The following is a 20219-nucleotide window of genomic DNA, read 5'->3' as shown; positions in this document are numbered from 1 at the left end:
CTCCTATTAGCTTTCATGGCCCAAAGTAACATCCATCCACCCACAGGTTCATGCGTTGCACTGCTCACTCTGCCAAACTGTCAGGAAGGCTACATATCCTTTGCATTCATAAGCTGGCTACAGGACACAGTATACTGCCAGCAAACAGTCTGCTTCAATTCCCGTCTTCTCTCTCTTCCTCTGCTTCACTCTTTTCTTCTTTTTTTTCCATTTTTCTTTTTTACTGTCTGTCTCTTACTCCCCTGGAAAGACAGCAGGCAGGTGTGGCAGGAGCAAAGACAGATGGTAATGATGGCAGTAGAATCTTTTTGGTGTACAAAATGAACATCAGGAGATGTGAAGGAGGAAATCCAGAAAACAAAACAAACACACACAGACACACACCTTTTACTTCTCTACAAGTTTATTTTCTTTGTGCCGTCCAGCCGCATAAACCTCAATTATGTTTGTGCACACACGCACACTCTCACACACACACACACACAGTGCATATGCCCCCCTACAATAAGCTTTTTTGACATTTTGGCCTTGAGGATGATGGGCAAGCTGGAAAGGATGGCAGCTTATAACATTACAATGATGGAGATGTCATTGAGTGCCAGTGTTTTATGACTTACCTGTGTGCATGTGACAAAGATTGAATTCAGGGTTTTCATTTCCAACATACAGTATATTGCCTGTACTCTGTAGATATACACATATTTAGTGTATGCAGTAAACTTAAAACTGTTTTGTATGCAGCTGCACAATGACTGGCATGACTGGTCAGTACAGGTAGAATACTTGCCGGTCTGTTGTAAAGCCAAAGGCTTTATGCAGATAAAGATAACACATGCACACAGACAAACACATGTATACGCGCAGTATGCACAAAGACTTGTCCTAGTCTTGTCCCCATTTAAGTCAAGGCCCACTGGGCCTTCTGGATGGGCCATTGACTTCTGGATTTAATAAAGGTATGGTATATAGTAATATGTGTATATCCTCTAGTCTACTGCTGTCTTAGCACATGTATTAAGGCTAATGGGCCTTGTGGTAAGCCCTAAAGCAGGAAGACTGATGAAAGTTCATGGTTTAAAAACATGGCAATTACTAGCCATCGCTCCGGTCTGTTGTTCCTCATCAAGATTGTTGCTGAAATGTTGTATATCTTCCTCTACATAAGGTCCTCTTTTCATGATGTCTTTTAAGTTGTAGATCAAAAGAATCCACTGTGTTCTTCCCACGCTGTTTCACTTCACTGTTCAAACAAGCTGCTATGCTCACCTTTGTTTCTGTTGCTACTCATATTCTTTTCTGGCTTCTTTTTTTTATCTTCAACAGTCTGTAGTTGACGAGAAGTAAAACAGAAAAGTTAATGTTTGGATTTTGTTTGTTTCTTGTGTTTCTTTAAGGTTATTTTCTACAAACACTCTTCCCACCATCCCAGCGTTCATTTCAGGGGTGCATGCAAGCAATCTTGGTGGATGACCAACCTGCTGATATGCATGCGGTGGAGAAAGGCACTGTAGGGGCTTTTGAGAATGTCAGCCTGGACATGTGTGCAATCATAGACAGGTAAGCGTGATAACGCTGCATGTTGATGCATCCATTTACTCTTTTATGAAAAGAAAGTACACACATTGTTGTCTTTGTAACCTCACAAGATTTATGTTTCTGTGTGGCTCGTTTAAATGTGCTTGTCACACTGAGAAATGGATGTAATTGATGGGGTATAAGAAAATACGTGTAAACACTAAATTTTTTTATTGTTCTAAAGTTTGAGCCACACAGTTCTGTATTTTACTGCCAAGTAATACAGGGCTAGGAGATTCTCAGCAACATGTTCTGATGTTGGCTCTCTGGCAGCATCCATTATGACGTGTTGACATTTTAATTTATTTCTTTGATGTGGACCAGACAAACAGATTGAGATGGATTTATAATACATGGAATCATCCAAGCCTTAAGCTCAATTTGAGCACTTGTTTAAATGGAAACAGATGCATTTGTGCAGAGCATCTAAACTTTCTGAATATGTTCTTTTCTTTGTTTAAAATGAGTCCAGTGGTGGTCTAGCATTAGGCATAATCACTTTTATCTCAGTCAGAATTGTGGAAAAAAAATTCCCTCTGCAACAATAGTAAGATATAATGCTGTTACTAATTGCTAGCAGCAAGCTAATTGTGCTCAAATTGTTTGCACAAATTCTTGTGAAGCTCCTAAAATATCCAGTCTTCTCTCTCACTATATTACCCACCACCATTACTTCAAATGGTGTGTATCAGCTCTGCACTACTTGAGGTGGGCCTTGTTCTGCCATGGAAGATGAATGGGTGCACTGTTGCCATCTAACTAATCAGAATGTCTTTGAAGGCAGTTCAATAGCCCTGTCTGACCTCCTTTTGATCAATGCCGTTCCACTGTGGGATTCTGTTTAGGTTGAGATTTTGGAGGAAAAAGGGACCACACACATGCACCCTCATGCTGACACACATACCTATGCCCATGTATTCTTCCACCTTATCACAGTATTTCTGGTGCCATAGCAACACGTGCAGTGGTATATGAAACTATGCTCACACCCAGCAATTGCTAGAACTCTTGCCATAGATTTTCCTTTTTTCCTCAAACAAAACCCAGAGCATATATAGCTCCTTTTGGATTAGTGCTCACAGCCTGCAAAGAATGATGTATGCTTTGATTTTCAGTGTTTGTCAATTGCAACCCATGGTGAAAGCACAGTGACATTTTATTTCAACTTCCTGGCCTGTATAAGCTGTACTGTGTTGTGTGAAGCGTGCACTCTGTTTTCTGCAGCTTATTGGCTCTTACTGCTTCAGTTTTGTACATAACCACGTGAACAACCCCAGAGTTGTTTTTCCAGCTTTCTCATTTTGGGATGTATCAACACAAAGATTGTGTTGCCTTACAACAAGGATATACAGTTTCTGTAGTACTTAACTGCCAGATTCCCAGCATGGCTGCAAAACTCTGTATTTTAAAAAGATCCCTGCAGCTCTTAGGAATGTTATTAGTGGTTGTTTTTCTTCCAGTAGGCTTTCCTGTTCCTCTCCACACTTCTATTTATTAAAAAAAATCTGATCTAGATATTCTAATTACATAATTTGTTTACAGGGACTTTGTACAAGTATCTCAAGATTCATCTGTACCAGGGCTGCAAGTGTGGCCAGACTACAGTGGCATGGGAGAGTCCTGGATGACTAAAGATCTTTTAACTAGTACAAATGTTGCGACAATGCCACCCTGGGAATTTTTACCCAAGGATTTTTATTTAGTATTATTATTTAGCATTCCAGATGGCACTGAGGTTCGCGTAGTTTGGGTCCAGTGCCAGCAAAGTCGTCTCCAAAAGGAACAAAGCAGAAGTGCTTTCATAGCCTGTGCCTGAGTGGCTGCCACGTTAGCTTCAGTTAAGTGCTGGTTATATCCTAATAAGGCTAGTAAATGTCAGCACAGGCCTACAGTCTCCGTGATGCATGAAGCAACATGTTATCAGAGAGTTCATGCAATATGAAAATGACTGAATTAGCAACTACATACTGATCAGTCCATTAGACGCTGCACAGCATCTCCAATCTTATTCAAGTCTGTATGTTGCACAAAGTGAAAATAAATCTGAACTACAATGACTGGGACACAAATTTGAATATGCCGTCTGTGCACCCTGCTTGAAAATTAAAATAATTTCAGCCTGCATCCAGTCAGAGGAAATTTAACAAATCAGCCACCCCAGACCAATTACCAGGCATTGTATTGTATAATGGCTGCCTGAAGTTATTTATAGTATCTACGAACCTCTGTGTAAATCTGCAACAGACTGTCAAATTACTCCCCTGTTCAGCCTGAAGTACACCTGGAAGTGGTCAGTGGACAGGTGCAACTCCTGGACTCCCCAAACTCCTATCTTGTTATGAGGATATAGTGAACCCATATCCTCTTCGCTGCTGTTTCTCAACTCCTCCTCAGTAAAAAATAATGCAGAGGCTTTCCTCTGACAGCTTGACAGATCCATTCTGATTCCAGGTCTACAGCTAGAAGAACTAGTTACTTCCTGGGTATCTCTTTGGCCACTGAAATCTGACACCAAACTTGGGCTTGTAAACCCTCCATTTAAATGACCATTGTTGGCTGTAAAAAATAAATAAAAAAATAAAGCAGAGAGAAAATGTGTTTTCAGAGTATTCAATTGTATGACTGCTTCTCTGATTATTAGTTGAATTATTATTACCCAAACCAATGTAATGATATTATTTTGTTTCTGCTCTTGTAGTTCTGCTTGTTTTTAGCTCTTGAATCTGTAATGTCCCCTGGGTAACTAATGCATGCGTGGTGGGTTTCAAGGACCTAAGGTCATTGTAATGTTAAAGCACAAAGAAATTCTAGCTTATTGTAACAGAATTACACATTTTAATAAATTCTTTCTCGCGCAACACATGTAACTGTTTCTGAATATATCTTCGTCTCTCCAGATGTATGCCTAATCACTGCGAACATGGCGGTTGGTGCAAACAGACGTGGGACAGCTTCAGTTGTACCTGTGATGGAACAGGATATAGTGGAGCCACCTGCCACACTTGTAAGTATAAATATCTGCAAAACATTTGTGTTTGTGTCCTTCTTGCTATTTTCTATTCTCAGCATTGTAGTACTCGGTGTTCCTTGTGTGACAGGGTGTGTGTGTATGCGTGCATTGCATTAGGCCTTCATCTATTCACCTTTTAGTGATTAAACTGCTTCAAAATTCTCAGCACAGAGACAAATGAGCTTCTCAAGTGTTCAGACGCCAGGCTTGTCCATCTACACGGTGTGTTTTGTTCTTGTCAGACAAAAAGAAATTCGACCCGCTAAGCACCATCACAAAGAGAAGTGAGTCAGAAAAGGCTTTTTTGAGGCTTAGAATTTTGAGAATGCCATCCCGTTTCCCATAAGCCCCAAATTTTGTTCTGTTTTAAGTGAGGGCAAGTTCCACACATTCATGGAGCATTGTGAATATGTAAATTGAGAAAGATCTAACACAAAGGAAGTCTGAGAAAATTATACACAGGAATAAAGTGAGTTAAAAAATATATTTTTTCAGAAAATAGACTGCACAGAGAAAGAATTTGCGATGAAATCAGAAAGGACAACATGCTGCATTTTACAGACATGGAAATGAAAACTTTTACTCATAATTCCAATTAATTAGAAGTGATCGGCTTCTGAATTTATTGCACATTCAAGTAGTGACTTGTATTTTATTGAGAAACAAAACAGTACATAAGTGAACAAGGAATTGATGTCACACACCTTATGTGAAAAAAAAAATCTAAGAAACCATTTTTTAAATGAACAGCATAACCCAGGCGAAAAAAAAGTATACTTGAACATACTAAATTTAAGTACACTTAGTGTACTTCATGAGCACAAAAGTATTGTACTCAAAGTGTGTTATTTTCGAGTACTAAAAACGTACTTAGTATACTAATGATATGTCATTATTGCTACTTAAGATATACTAAAATACAACTTAGTGTACTTGACTGTACTATTTTGAGACACCATTAAGATCAACTTAAATATACTTAAGTACACTTTCCTCTACTAATACTGTACTTATTTATAATGTTCTTTAGTTCGATTTAAAGTATACTTTAATCAACATCTCAGATTACTATTAATAAATTTAGAATATACTGGAAATGTATTTCTAATGTAATCATAATGTGTTGCCATTGCATTTTAAATACATTTACAAAAATTAAATAAAAATGTAAAAGTTGTACTTAAGTATACTATAGTTCATCTTAATGGTGTCTCAAAATAGTACAGATAATCACACTAAGTTGTACTTTAGTATGTCTAAAGTAGCACTCATGATATATCATTAGTATACTACTATACTACTACTACTATACTTTGCACATCAAAAGTAATATACTTTGAGTACACTAATTATGTGTGCAGAAAGTACACTAGATGTATTTCATTAAAGTACACTTCAACAGTACACAGAAAGTATATTTTTTATATAATTAATTTGAATTTTAAATTACTTTTAAGTAAACATAAAAAATTATTAGAACATACTTGAGATAGAAAAAAAGTTTATTTTTAACATGCACGGCATTACAGGGAAAATGTGCATAATAAAGTACATTTAAGTACATCTTTAAAAACATCTAAAACAACATTTTCAAACAGTTTCTCTTCATCGTAACATTTTTATTCAAATTTGGATCATCTGACCCCAGAGAATTCTTTTTAGTTTTAACAACTTAACTAAAAAACAATAATAAAAGTAAAAAATAAAAAGAAACAATAGCTGTGTAGCACTACCCTGCTAGCTGTGCACTGCAGAGAAGCTAGTAATGACAGGGATGAACATTAAACTGACTCTTGAAACTTTTACATGTGAAACATTGACACAGTTTGTTAAAACTCAAAATGTATGTCCACCAAAAAACAAACAAACAAAAACTATTACAAACAGTTACTGATGTTACTGCTTACTGTTTCTTTTTGCTCACAAAATTCTCATTGTTACATTTTCTCCGAATCACTGCCCTCACATCAGACACATTTGTTCCTGGAAATTCAGCAATAACTGTATCTGTAAAATAGAAAAGGACAAATAAAATGGTGTTACAAATCATGCTTTTCCAGAGTTATCACATTAGCAAGAAGGGGGCATACATACATGAGGACAACCTGAAACATGTTGCTTCTGGCTATGGCCAAGGCAAGGGTAGAGGCATAAAAACAAAATGATAATAAGGAAAAATAGACTTAACCAATACTTACCAACGAGGGCACTCAGCTTTTCCGGATTTAGCTGCTCTTTCGCTGTTCCAGTAGGCCCTGGTTTTCCTGTGAGAGTCGAGGATGCCAAAACATCCCGCCCAAAGATGAGCACAGCTAAGTCCTGTGTGAACAGGGACATTCTTGTTCGGTTTAGTCTTAGGAAACAGTTTTTGCTGATCTGCACCCCCGTGTTGCCCAAGGAAATCTGTGTCCAGGAAATAGAGTTAGTCAATTATTAGAAATGGTATTAGGAAAGCATTTCTTAAAAGACAAAGCCGAACTATTGAATGCCAAATATTAGTTGAGTTCTAATTTCTGCAAGTGGTCTTCAATGAATTAAAGTATAATTTCTGAACAACTGCATGCTGAAATGGAAAAAAACAGTTTCTATCAAATACAGTTCGTGCAAAATGTGGGTCGAGACTACAGAGACAAAACTGCTAACAGTCAAGTAGTTTACAACAATTTTGGATGAAATGTTTCCTGTAATAAAAAGGCAGTATTTACAAAACGTGTATAAATGCAAAACATACCATTTCTGGAGCTGGACTGGAAGAACCAGAACTTGTACTGTCAGTGTCCATGACAGGTGGCATTCTCTTCATGGTTGTAATAAGATCTCTGACACACTTGACTAAGGCTGGAATTTCTGCATTAAGGAAAAAAAACACAAGTCACAGATATATGAGAGATAAGACTCCTATCGATACAATTACTGACAAAAAAAAAAACATAAGCAATTCTTCTTTGTATGAATACCTTTCAGAGCATCCATCACGTCCTGTTGCATGTCAACACTGGATCTGGACTGATCCATCAGGACACTCTCCTCTTCACTTTCCCCTTGGCCCAGGTCCTGCATAAATGAAAATGTCAACAATGCTATGTTAGTATGACTCACCTGGGGTCTCATTTATAACCGTTGCGTACGCACAAAACGAGGCTGAAAGTGGCGTACGTGACTTTTCACGCCAAGGTTGTGATCTCTAAAAAACAAACTTGACGGGAGAATGTGCGCAGCTCTAAGCTAACTCTGACCCATGCGTACTTATTTTGCGTCGGGCTGATGTTTCAGAAACATATTCTTAGAATCTAATTTAATCACCACCATCTCTCCGTCATATTGTCCACTCCCAGAGCGCAGGAGGAAAGGACAGCGTGGCTGTATGGAATAAATGCATGGTGTAAAATAACTATATGTTCCTGTGATACTGTGTGAACATATAATCCAGAGTCAATTAAATCTCAAAGCCTGGAAAAAAATTCCAGTAATCGTTCGCACAATTGTTACATTCTGTTTTCTTGTAGGAGAAGTGTCAACTGATTATTCAAAGTTTTATCAATTGGTCTAATTACTGTAATTTACAAATTACTAATTACTGTACTGTGAACTGTACTGTACACTTTGAAAGACGCAGAGACTCTTATTCATGCCTTTGTAACTTCAAGGTTAGATTATTGTAATGTGCTTTTATCTGGGCTGCCCAAAAAGAGCATTCGTGGTCTGCAATTAGTCCAAAACGCAGCAGCCCGTTTGCTGACTGGACTATCCCGCTATGAACATGTTAGCCCTGTATTGGCCTCTCTTCATTGGCTCCCTGTTCGGGTCAGAGCCGATTTCAAGGTGCTGTTGTTCACTTACAAAATTTTAAATGGTCTTGCTCCAGTCTATATGTCAGACCTTGTTAAGACTTATGTACCTGTACGACCTTTGCGCTCCCAGACGATTGATTATCTGAGTGTCCCAAAGGTGAATAAAAAAAACAGCAGGTGAGCGGGCTTTTTCCTTCCGCGCACCTATTTTGTGAACAGTCTTCCCTTGGACATCAGGCAGTCATGTTCAGTTGAGGTCTTTAAAGCCAAGCTTAAGACCCACTTGTATACTGTCACGTATGAGTAGGTGTTTTTGCCTTTTCTTTCATTCATTTCTGAATTGTTGTTATTGTTGTGTCTGTTTTCACATGTTTTTTAACCTTCTGTAACTGTACAGCACTTTGATGGAAAATGCTCTATAAATAAAAATTATTATAATTATTTTTATAAATGTATAAATACAGTGGAAAGCCCTGTGCGTAATTCTGCACCGTGGCACCGCTGGAGGAGAAAGGAGAGAGAGTAAGACCATAATGAATGGTTAATAACTCGTTTCAGATTAGAACTGTTGTCACTGTTGTAACTATGTGCCGAACCGGGTCCAGCATGTGAGAGGGCAGCGCACTGAAACAACACCGCGTGAGATCTGTGCCGCTGACACCGTTAACAGCATTTCAGTCAAATTATGTCATTTTCCGTGATATTCAGTGTTAAAAAGTAGATTCCGTTTTTATTGCTCAATTCCGCGATTCCGTCTGCAATTCTGTGATCGCGGAAACAATAGGGCCCTAATTCTAGTTTTATTTCTTGTGTTTTGTAAATACTTACAGTTGATTCTGAAGCCTGAGGTGGGTCAAATAAGTCCACATTGGTGTCTATGTCTGTATCAACATCACTTGTCAAGGAGGTGGAGGTTGTTGGATTTCTTCTCAGCAGCGAGGATTTCAGTTGGGAAAGGGCTCTGTCTCTTGCAGCTTTTGTCATCTTCGGCTTCTTAAACAAAGGGCAGAAAAAGTAAAATGTTAAACTGCAAAGGCAAGAGGGGTAAATATCCATCTTTGTAGATGTTTGTAGAATCTATCACCTACTGTACAGCTTATTAAGGTATTGTCAGACCATATTTCACTAGAGTAACAGTACTCACTACTCACAATTTTATCTTTTAATATCATACAATGTGTCAGTATTTCAAAACTAACACAGCTGGAGTGCCACAAGCCACTTCTGCAACTGCACTGCTGTCAAACCTAAAGCCACTTATAAAGGAAAATATGTCTTATCCTCCCACAATATTCCCTTATTCCCGTAAATACTTACATTTGTTTGAAAAACTTGTGATGGGTCAATCTGTGTTTCATCTTCATCTGAAGTGAGACTGGAAGTTGCAGTAATTCTTTTTTTCTGTACAGAAGAGAAAGAATGTATTACATGACAACAACATATGAACTTTACCATAGACGCTTTCTGGTGAAGAGATTTTTTAGAAAAACATTTCAACTAAAAAACATCATAGTATTACAGTGTCATAAATTCATTAACGATTTTATGTGTTACAATTAAAAATACTATTTGAGTTTAACTAGTTTACTAGTTAACAATAGTGAATTTATTCCAGTGCATGATCATCTATCTGTTCACGATACTTCAGTTACAGTCGATGCAACAGCCTGTATAAACAGTTTTTTAACATTAGAGGCAGATTTGGATGCACATTGAGGAGCCTCTTGAAATAAACGCTGGTCAGTCAGTTTAGTTTAACTTAATTTAAAATATTTTTTATATTTTGCATATATGTAATAAATTCATGCCATCATATATATGCAAATTAGCACATGACGTTATCTAGAGACATCCAGGACTTTTCCTGCAGGCTTTTGCTACTTCCCACTGAAAATAGTTGGCAACACTGTTATCGACTTTGTTATGGACAAAATTGGATGCCGTCAGAACTATCTATAAAATTAGTGGTATTGTGGCATCCCTAGTTGCAACACAATATAACTATTAATTAAAGTGTGTTTTCTAAAGAAACTACCAACACAAGCAACAAAAATAACCTTTGGTTTGCTTCCATCACGTGTTGTGGTACATGGTGTGGTCCTTCTCCTTGCAACTGCCATGTGCCAGATGTCCTCATCCTTGAGGAAGGCTTCTTTTTTCCCCATCAACTCCTTGTAGTTGTCTGTAACCACAACCATACATCAGACAAACTATCAAAACCATGTTTTTTTTCCCTCTTTTGCTCAATATTTTAGGTATTTTGTATGTCTCGTGAAATGCACCACAGTCAATCTAATATTATACACAAGTCACTTTAAGTCTTTTTTATAAACATAGTTACATAAAAATTAAATTACATACAAGGTTAACGTTAACAATCATTAGCATGAGCCCCTGGCAAATTATTCACTAACACTAACAGCACTAACAGTAGGCTAGTGGCTGGCAAGTGCTAGCATAACAAATTTGTACCAACAATTTTTTTCTTTTTATTTTCTTTACAGTGGGCAATTTTGCTAAACATTCTCCACACAGCACGCTCACAAATGTTCACACAAAATCTCATCTGAAGTTGCAGAAGTTACTAAGTTAGCACCATTTACGCTAGCATTAGCTGCCGTCTGCCGCTAACAGCTAGCTAGCTAGTTATTAGCTAATGCAGCTTGTGAATGATAAGTTTGCCTATTATCTTGTTGAACTTAGTCATTAGTAGAAAGAACAGTTATTCAAAAGATATTTTACACCATGTACGAGCAATACAAACCTCCGAGTACGAGCAATACAAACCTCCGAGTAAGAGCAGTTTCGCGGCCACCTTGTTTTTAGGTGCTTTCCTGGTGCCCCAGCACACTTGTATCCATCCGTCTTCACTGGAGAGGTCCGGCCGTTTTAATACCTGAACGAGCTGCTGTCTGTACTGAGGTGTCACAATGTCAGTACTTTCGACGTGAATTGTGTTGTCCCTAAAATAAAACATCCCGAACTTGAACTGCGCCATTGTAACTCAACTGCGACAACGCTTCCCTCAGCATCTACTGTACATTCAAGTGCGTTGCATTCGGGGGTAACCAATCAGCGGCAGCACAGCGCCACGAGTACTTTAGGGTCAATTGGGAAAATGTCCACCACATTCAAATTTTCCATTTTGACATTGAAAATGGTCTGTCAGACGCAGACGTTCTTGCAAAAAAAAATATATATATAATTACATTTTTTTTTAAAGTCTGTGTACACCGTAATGTCCATGCACGCATGCGCACGTTTACGATGACGTTTTATCCAGGACACTGCGCGCGCCCTCTGCACTTTACTTTACCCATGGATGTATTTTAGCGGGCTTAGAGAAACCGCCCGCAGACATGGCACCCAAAAGACATTACAAAGAATATCTGCTGAATGAGTCGAGCCAACCTTCAAAGGCAACCAAATACAGACGGCTAGCAAAGGAGAACGAGGTATTTGAGCTTTCACATTTATTATCAACAACAGCAGTGATTATAGAATAAGATGAATAATTCTTCATTTTAAACGCAAGAACTGTCTTGTTCATTGCAGAATACTTTAAACTGCAGAGGAAATTACAAGAAATACCTCAGTGCATCCTGTACAACTAACAATAGAGGAGTCTTGAAAGAGGTAGACCATTTTTTTCATTTGCAACAATATGAATTGCAGATAGTGTTACATGCAAGTTGACATTGCAACTGCTCTCCCCAGATTCCACTTTCAAATAACGGTGAACGAACATATTCTCTGGAGGAATATCCAGGAGACAATCCCACAACTAACAAACAGGTAAAAACAGTGATCATTATGTTTTATGTTTCCATTCTGAAATAAAATGAAGGGGTTCACAAAATACATATTACTTTCCTCTAAAGCTTTTATTCATCCATAATTTTATTTATGTTTATCATACCCTAAATGTTTACAGTATTATAGTTAAATAAATCGATGTGCTGTCTCATGATCAGAATGTTCCCGATGAGGGCCTTGTTGCAGAAGGACCAAGCGGTCAGTCATCTTTAGAATGTTTGAGAGGAAAGCATCTTGTCACTCCAATAACAGAGCATCTGCTTCAGGACAGACCAAACAGAGATTCATCAGAGGTATTAAAATACCAGCAATTGAAATTGTAGATATTAATTGCTGTGTTGTACTATATGTATAGTTTCTGTATAATAGTCATTTCAATTAAATTAAACGTGATGAAAATAATGATTGTCCTAGCCTCTATAGTGTATTTCCTTAAAATGAGACACATACATGTATTATTGTCATTAATACTTCACTTGAGAATTTCCATGTATTATATCTTCATTATATGCAGCCTGCCGGAGAGGGGGTCTCCAGAAATACCCACCCAGTGCTAGAATTGCCACCCTCCACCTACTCACACTGCACTTTTCAATTTTGTGGGGATCAACAAGATATGCAAATCGGACCAGAAGCACAGGTACTATAGTTACAAGTTACTAGTTTTATTTTTATCCTAAAAACAACCCCTTTAATTGATACAGAAAATGTGAATAGAGTACTTTTTATTTTTCTAAACCGACGTCTACAAATAGTAATATAGGCTACCGATAATAAACATGTATTGAAAGTGAACACCAGCAAGGTCTCATTTGGTCACAGAATTATAACTACAGTGTACATATAACTATTTAAAAGTATGATTGCATTATTCATTCATGTTTAATTTACATTGTGATTCAAGCAAATTAGTAGTTCCACATGAGGCTAACAAAGTTTCTAACAGGTGGCTGACTTATAGCCTACATTGGCACTTGATGGCTACAGTTCTTCAGTATGTGAAGCTGTAGTCACCATTTTCCTGGATATTATCCATCTGTTAGATCTTCACTGCACATATAATGCAAATGTGGCTTAACTTGCTTAATGTGACTTAAATCTGATGTTTTTTATTCCGCCAATACAACAATTTTGTTTTTTATTAAGCATTATTATGCAGTTTTGGCTTAATGTTTGAACTCACTGTCTTGATAGAAACAGATGCCCTGTCTTGCATCCACCCAAGGATTAGTGCTTTTCAGTATTCTTGTTTCTGATTTGTTAATAGAGTTAATTTGTTTTCTAGGTTTGGGCAAGGAGTTACACATTTTGTATATTTACTGAATACAGGCACTACATTCATCCTTTCCCCTGAAATCACATCAGTTTTATATGAAGCTAGTGTATATTCCATTTGCATAACTCTCTGCTAACAACCCCAGAAGGCAACATGGCAAATTCTTTAAATGTAAAAACTACCATATGACTTGTAGTACCTACCACTTATCTTTTGGAGCACTAGTATTGTTTTATATGTCAAAACTATAAAGGAAATGAAAATGAAAATATTTATGCTTCCATTTATATTTTGCCAGGACATGTTAGAGAAGCAACCAGGATGCAATGTGCCTGCTACTCCAACTGATCAGCAAGAGACACCAAACCAACAGGTTATTAACATGTATTATTGTACATTATGTTTTCTCTGTAAATCTGTAAGCAATCTTTTTTAATGCAGATGAATGTAACAGTTTTCTACAGTATCTTGTCTTTTTTATGTCTTCGCAGGCAGAGACATTTTTGTTGGATGGAGATGATCCAGCGTATCCTGGAGCTCCACTGACAAAGGGACAAAGTTTAATCTTACTGATGTCTTATGTACTAAGGCACAATGTGACAGGTGTGGCACTGGAACATCTACTGAAGATTGTTAATGAACATTTCCCTGGAATGGTACCAGTAACCACATACCTTTTTCACAAAGCTTATGGACAATATGGAAATTATGTCCCCCATTTTTACTGTCCAGCATGTGAAAACTACTTGGGGGTAAATAATACCAGTGAACTACAGTGTGGAGCTTGTAATGCAGTAACTGATTCAGAGAGCTGTCTCAAAAGTGGGTGTTTCTTTCTAGTGCTTAGTTTGGATTCACAAATCAAAACATTGCTTGAACAAAACCAAAGTTTAAAAAAAGACTGGCAATGTGCAGATGTCATGTCAGATATACAGTGTGGAGAAGAGTACCATAAACTCAAAGAATCAGGTGAATTAGGTGAGGATGACATAACTTTAATTTGGAACTGTGATGGAATTCCAGTTTTCAGGAGTTCAAAGTATCAAATTTGGCCCATTCAGTGCCAGGTTATAGAACTTGAACCTAAAGAACGGAAGGCAAATATCTGTCTTCCTTGTCTCTGGTTTGGCGAGAAGAAGCCAAACTTCTTAACATATTTGAAGCCATTTGTTGATGAACTGCAAATTTTAGAACAAAATGGTATTAAATGGAAGGACTCAGCAAATGTACAACATGTCTCCAAAGTGTATGCTCTGATATGCAGTTCAGATTCAGTTGCTCGCCCACTTCTAAGAAACACCAAACAGTTTAATGGCTTTTATGGATGTGATTTTTGTTACCATGTTGGTGGTGGTCCTTACACAAACAAAGGCCCAAAACCACATCTTAGAACTGAAGCTAAGCATTTTGATCACGCAATGGCTGCAACACCAGACAGTCCAGTAATGGGAGTAAAAGGACCTTCACCATTAATGAAACTCACAAAGTTTCAAATGATAAATGGATTTGTTCCAGAGTATCAGCATTGTGTCTGCCTTGGTGTGACAAGGCAATTAGCAAAACTGTGGTTTGACTCAAGAAATCATGACAAAGAGTGGTACTTAGGAGCAAAATCAGACCGCATTGACAAAGAGCTCATTGCAATTCAACCCCCTGTTGAGATAACAAGAGTACCACGATCTGTTGCAGACAGAAAATATTGGAAAGCATCAGAGTGGAGGTCATTCCTGTTATTCTATTGCCTGCCTTTACTGAATGGGGTCTTACTAAAGAAGTTCTGGAACCACCTTTTTCTGTTTGTGTTCGCTATGCACATTCTTTTGGGAGAAAAGGTGAAACGCTGTGATATTGAAGTAGCTGAAAGAGCTCTCAAGAAGTTCTCACTGCAGTTTGAGAAGTTATATGGTGCAGCAAATATGACATTTAATGTCCATCTTCTGACACACCTTGCAGCAAGTGTTAGGAACTGGGGCCCTTTGTGGGCCACATCAACCTTTTCCTTTGAATCATTTAATGGCACTTTGTTACAGTACTTCAATGGGACAACACATGTTCCAGAGCAAATAGTTAAAAGGTTTCTTTGCTGGAGGAGTCTAACACAAAAAGCCGAAAAGTACATGGTAGATGCTAATGAAGGGGTGAAATGCATTTTTTCACATCTCCTAAACAGCAATGTATCAAGTTCTAATTCATCTACCCTGAATGAAAATGTCAGGGTTTTTGGTAATCCCTGTCATCACAAACTGTCAGCATTAGAAAAACTTGCTATCAAAGACTTGCTAAGTGTTACAGTCGAACACTGTGTTTGTTTTCACCGTTTCATTGTAAAAGGCGTACTGTATCATTCCAGCAGTAACAGAAGTCTAAAAAAAAGGATCAACTCAACAGTGGAGTTACAGGATGGAAGATTATGTAGAATTCTTTGCATGTCAGTATTCAGAGCAGGCGATTTGTCATTGCACTGTATATTGGTAAAGGAGCTTGTGAAGACTGAGGGACAGCTCTGCAAGGATAGTCAACTGAACATTGCTTCCACTTTTATGTCTGAGGTGTCAGAATCTAGGAATGTTTATGCGGTGCCCACTGACCTGTTCCACAGGAAATGTGTTTTGATCCAATCAAGAGACAAACAATATGTTATTCCTCTACCAAATAATGTAGAGAGAGATTAAATAGTTACTGGGGAAGTTAGAGAAAAATTGCTGAAACCACTGCCAAATTGTAAGAAATAGGGATTACATATCAGTGTGTATTCTTGGTGTGCCTTAAAACTAGTGGACAATGTCCAAAAATGGCAACTTCAGAGGATTAAGTCTGTAAAAATGATAAGGCATACATGGGCAAGCACACAAAGACTGTGCTGTTAAACAGTTAGTATAACAGTTGTGGTATAACAAAACACAAACAAAATTGTAGGGGTGAATACTTTTGCAAGGCACTGTACCTGGCCTCAAAATGTTGAACTTTAACAGACTGTTTTCATGCAAAATCAAAGACTTTCAAAGGATTAATTTTTCTGTCAAGCAGCAAAGCAAATTTCCTGTTATCTACACATCTTAATATGTTCATAAGTGTAATGTGTTTTCTGATTGCTGTCAAATGTAAGTGAAACAATCCAAGCTTTGGAATATGTACTTTCCATGTGATGATAAGAAATACACAAGGTTGTACTGTTTTCTTATTAGAAATACTGGTGACTACTGCATTATATAAAAGCACATGGTCAATTGAAAGGAACTCTGTTGTTGATGTTCATGTTTATTCAAAACTCACCATTACATTTGGAGAATGGATGGATCTTTAAATATTGCATAAAAACAACTGTGCTGTTGAAATAGTCCAAATACTTTATAACACTAATTGCTAACATTTTAAAATTGAAATAGAAAAGTAAGGATATTTTTTCAATTAGAAAAGGTATTGTTACATAACAGCATTGTTGCATTTTGCTGGTAAAATACATTATTTTAAAATATTGAAGAGAAAAGGTCAGCTGCAGAAATTAACTGTTATTGTACATTATTTTAAAATGATCTTAGCACACTAAAAGAAATGGCTACATACTGATGAATTTGTTCTGGTTTATAGTGTACTTATCAAGAATACACTAATTTACCACTGAAGTAGTATTCAATTATTAATATACTTATTTTAAGTGCACTTTAACACTGCTGTGCTAACAATGATATAAAAAAAAGTATTATAAAAGTGAACTTATTGAAAGGGTGCTAAAAGTGCACTTGATAAAAGTAGATGCAAATACACTGACATTAAACTTATATTTAACACATTCGAAGTACATAATAAGTAAATATACTAATAAAACACTTATATATATTTCAGTGTTAGTATATTTTATATGAATATACTTAATATGAATTTAAGTATTAGTACTACATAGTGTACTTTATCTAAGTAAACTGAAGTACTACTGAGGGAATAATATATTTTTAATTAATACATTTATAATATATTTTTGGTTTACTTTATTTTAACACATAAAGTCAAAATGTGCTAGAAATGTACTTTCTGAAAATTAAGTACATTTTTAGTACATTAAAGTATATTACTTTTTTACCTGGGAAGGCTAGCAGACATGTCATGGGACAAATCTGAGGTGCAGCCAGTAGCGTGTGAGTAATTTTCCACTGACACATGGATGACATTCCTGATGGAGCTGGTTGGTGGCCAATAATTGACTGTGGTCACATCATGTGTTGCCAGTGCCTTCCTGAGTGAAGAAAGAATTAAAAACCAAGAAGGGAAGAAAAGCTCAAAGACAACCTTTTAGTTTCAGAGTGATGTTGTGAAAAAGTTGGTTGTCTGGAAATTGTCAAAAATCTTGGAGCTTTATCAAAGTGCCAAGGTTACTCTTGTACCCATTACAGAAAAGTAATTTGAAGGAAGATTAATTCACGAGGATGTTGAGGATTAATCTTTTAAATCCTTTTTTGCAGACATGTACTGATGGCTGCTTTGCTTTGTAGATTTGATAGCAGTTTTAGATGTAATCTGTAAAGTGGCATGCCACCCATGTTTAAAAATGATCCATTTAGCATCTTAAATAGATATTAGCTTTGGTCTTCCTTTTAAATTAGTCTGACATCTTGATAACTTCTGACAAGTCTTATAATCATCAATTCTTTGATTGTACTTTATTGAAGTTCAAGGTTACAGCGAAGCATATGTTTTAACTGCTTTCATTTTCATACTCACCCAAGTGTATTTCTTTACACTCATACTGTCATATTAGACTTTTAAACTAGAGAAATGTTGTTTAGATTGATTCTCATGCAATTACCTTCAGAGCTGCTTTTGGCTATGCAACAACCATAATATTATAGCCTTTGGCCAAGGGCTTTAACAAGAACTGAAACTTCATCCATCGTATTGATCCTTGTGAATCTCAGCAGGATCACTTCTTCCCAAAAACTGGTCTTCTCTGCAAGAAACTACACATCTAAAATCCTGTTTGTAAAGAGATATTACTCAATGTAATCAAAGAAGAGCAACAAATGATAGAAAAGACAGACAGAGAACATGAAAACACACAGAGCTAAAAACCTGAGCACAAGCAAAGGGAGGGTTTATTTTACTTTTTAAACTTCTTGTTTAGCTTCTGAGCACTCACAAGTCAGTGAAGAAAGTTTAAGTATGTCTTTAAGTATGTCTATTTCTCTTTGAAGTGAAGTTCTTTTTTTCTGGTCGATCTCAGCCTCTCTGTCTGTAGATCAATACAAAGCTAACATGAGTAAGCTGTCAGATTGTGGCGTCAGACTGGGGCTGGTGGCCCTTGAAAATCCAAGAATGAAAAGTTATTTTGTGTTTTTAGACTTCTAATTACTTAATAACATGGTCAAAGTCAGTTTCCCTGAAGAGGCAGAGAGAATGAATTGTAGAAACAATATTGACAGATATTCTTTGGGGGCCCTATAAGCCTTAAAAAATATATATAGAGAGAGGTGAGCAGCACCCAAACTAACATATTTTTAGCTGATATCAGCCGCATGTGTGTTGAGTGAAAGCAGGATGTTAGGATTTATTTAGGGACAACATAGATTAAATCCTAACAATTTAACAATTAAACTTTGTATTAATATTTTAGTCCTTTCCCAGTGATGAGTCATGGCATATTTGGATTGTATGAATTGATTCCTTGTAATTTCAGGATTGTGGAGATGCCAATGAGATCACATTATCCAAAAAAAAATGAATGCACCAGACCTCCAAATCTGAAATGTTGCTAACAACTGATCTACCATAATTTCTAAATTAATCAAATAAAAGGGAGGAAAATTTTCCAACTTTAAGGCCACAATAAATTATAAATAAGACTGATCATAACCCCTACTGTTAGTGTTCTTGAGCCAGCTTTAATATCTCATAAAAATATCTTACCCTGAAAAGGCTCTGTCTTCTAATTATTCCTAAAACACTTCATTCAGGGCATTAACTAAAAAAGATGAGACCTGAATCAGTCCAGCCTGCATGTTAAGTAGAATAAGTACATTGACAAATCCATGACTAATGTGTGTTTGTTGGTGTAGCTCAGTTTATTGCATGGCAAACATTTTTGACCTTTCAGCTCCACTAACACTGAGGATGTGAGACATGGTGAGCCCATGTACGTAGTTGAGTTATTCAGTTTACAATCAATCATCTGCAGCCGATTCAGATGAAAGAATCTTAGTAACACTTACATAAAGTAGCATTATCTGTCATGCTATAAGCAGGTTAAGATAATCTTGTATCTATCTAGCTTTCTTGTTGCAAAGAGTGAGATATAGAAGATGCAAGTGAAGAAATGGGTAATGAAGGTTGCTCTGAAGGTACTGAGGAGGTTGAGGAGAGGAAAGAGGAGGCACAGGAAGATAGTGAGAGGCTGAGCAATGCAGAAGAGTGTCTGCCAGATGAACCAGGGCTATGGCAAGAGGTTAAAACTAAGATCATATGTAGTATCTTTGTCTCATACAATTGGAAAGGTATGCATTACAATAATTGATCACATCTTCATAGGGGCTCATCTAGATGGATTGTACATAGGGCCCAGAATTCTGTGCTACACCCCTGCTGTCAGATACATTGCTGCAGTGTATTGACTTAGAAGAAAAGAAGGACCCATGTAAAACTGAGCACACACTAATATTTTACTGTAGATTCTTCCTGTAATTCTACATTTTAATAAAATTATTTTCTCATCTTATAATACATATATATATATATATGTAGATAGATAGATAGATAGATAGAT

At 36.9% G+C, this 20219-nt stretch overlaps 3 protein-coding genes across 4 annotated transcripts in view; 2 read left to right on the top strand and 1 right to left on the bottom strand.

Annotated features, from left to right (window-relative positions):
• cntnap2a (contactin associated protein 2a) overlaps window positions 1-20219 on the top strand; it is a 383333-nt gene that overhangs the window by 229654 nt on the left and 133460 nt on the right. Inside the window, exons 11-12 of the mRNA XM_041967941.1 lie at window positions 1395-1557; window positions 4473-4579. Of these exons, the coding sequence (XP_041823875.1) occupies window positions 1395-1557; window positions 4473-4579 (270 nt within the window). The remainder of the gene's footprint in view (window positions 1-1394; window positions 1558-4472; window positions 4580-20219) is intronic.
• Window positions 6163-11374, bottom strand: LOC121628714. 2 transcript variants are annotated; one of them, XM_041967945.1, is made up of 8 exons: window positions 11164-11374; window positions 10434-10558; window positions 9694-9777; window positions 9205-9366; window positions 7543-7639; window positions 7317-7432; window positions 6784-6988; window positions 6163-6592 (listed from the first exon to the last, which is right to left on the bottom strand). In XM_041967945.1, the coding sequence occupies exons 1-8, from the start codon at window positions 11372-11374 to the stop codon at window positions 6489-6491; spliced, it is 1104 nt and encodes a 367-aa protein (XP_041823879.1). In that variant the 3' UTR covers window positions 6163-6488. The 2 variants fall into 2 exon arrangements, with proteins under 2 accessions (XP_041823879.1, XP_041823878.1); XM_041967944.1 differs by having other exon boundaries at window positions 6165-6592; window positions 9205-9369.
• On the top strand, window positions 11732-16701 carry LOC121628712. The gene is made up of 7 exons (XM_041967942.1): window positions 11732-11831; window positions 11932-12012; window positions 12094-12171; window positions 12351-12485; window positions 12707-12832; window positions 13767-13841; window positions 13960-16701. Exons 1-7 carry the CDS (start codon window positions 11736-11738, stop codon window positions 16138-16140), a joined length of 2772 nt encoding a protein of 923 aa, XP_041823876.1. The 5' UTR covers window positions 11732-11735; the 3' UTR covers window positions 16141-16701.

This window comes from Melanotaenia boesemani, chromosome 18 (assembly GCF_017639745.1).
Source record: "Melanotaenia boesemani isolate fMelBoe1 chromosome 18, fMelBoe1.pri, whole genome shotgun sequence".
Lineage (NCBI taxonomy): Eukaryota > Metazoa > Chordata > Actinopteri > Atheriniformes > Melanotaeniidae > Melanotaenia > Melanotaenia boesemani.
Note: the sequence above shows the minus strand (reverse complement) of the source record. Positions and strands in the feature narration are given on the sequence as shown.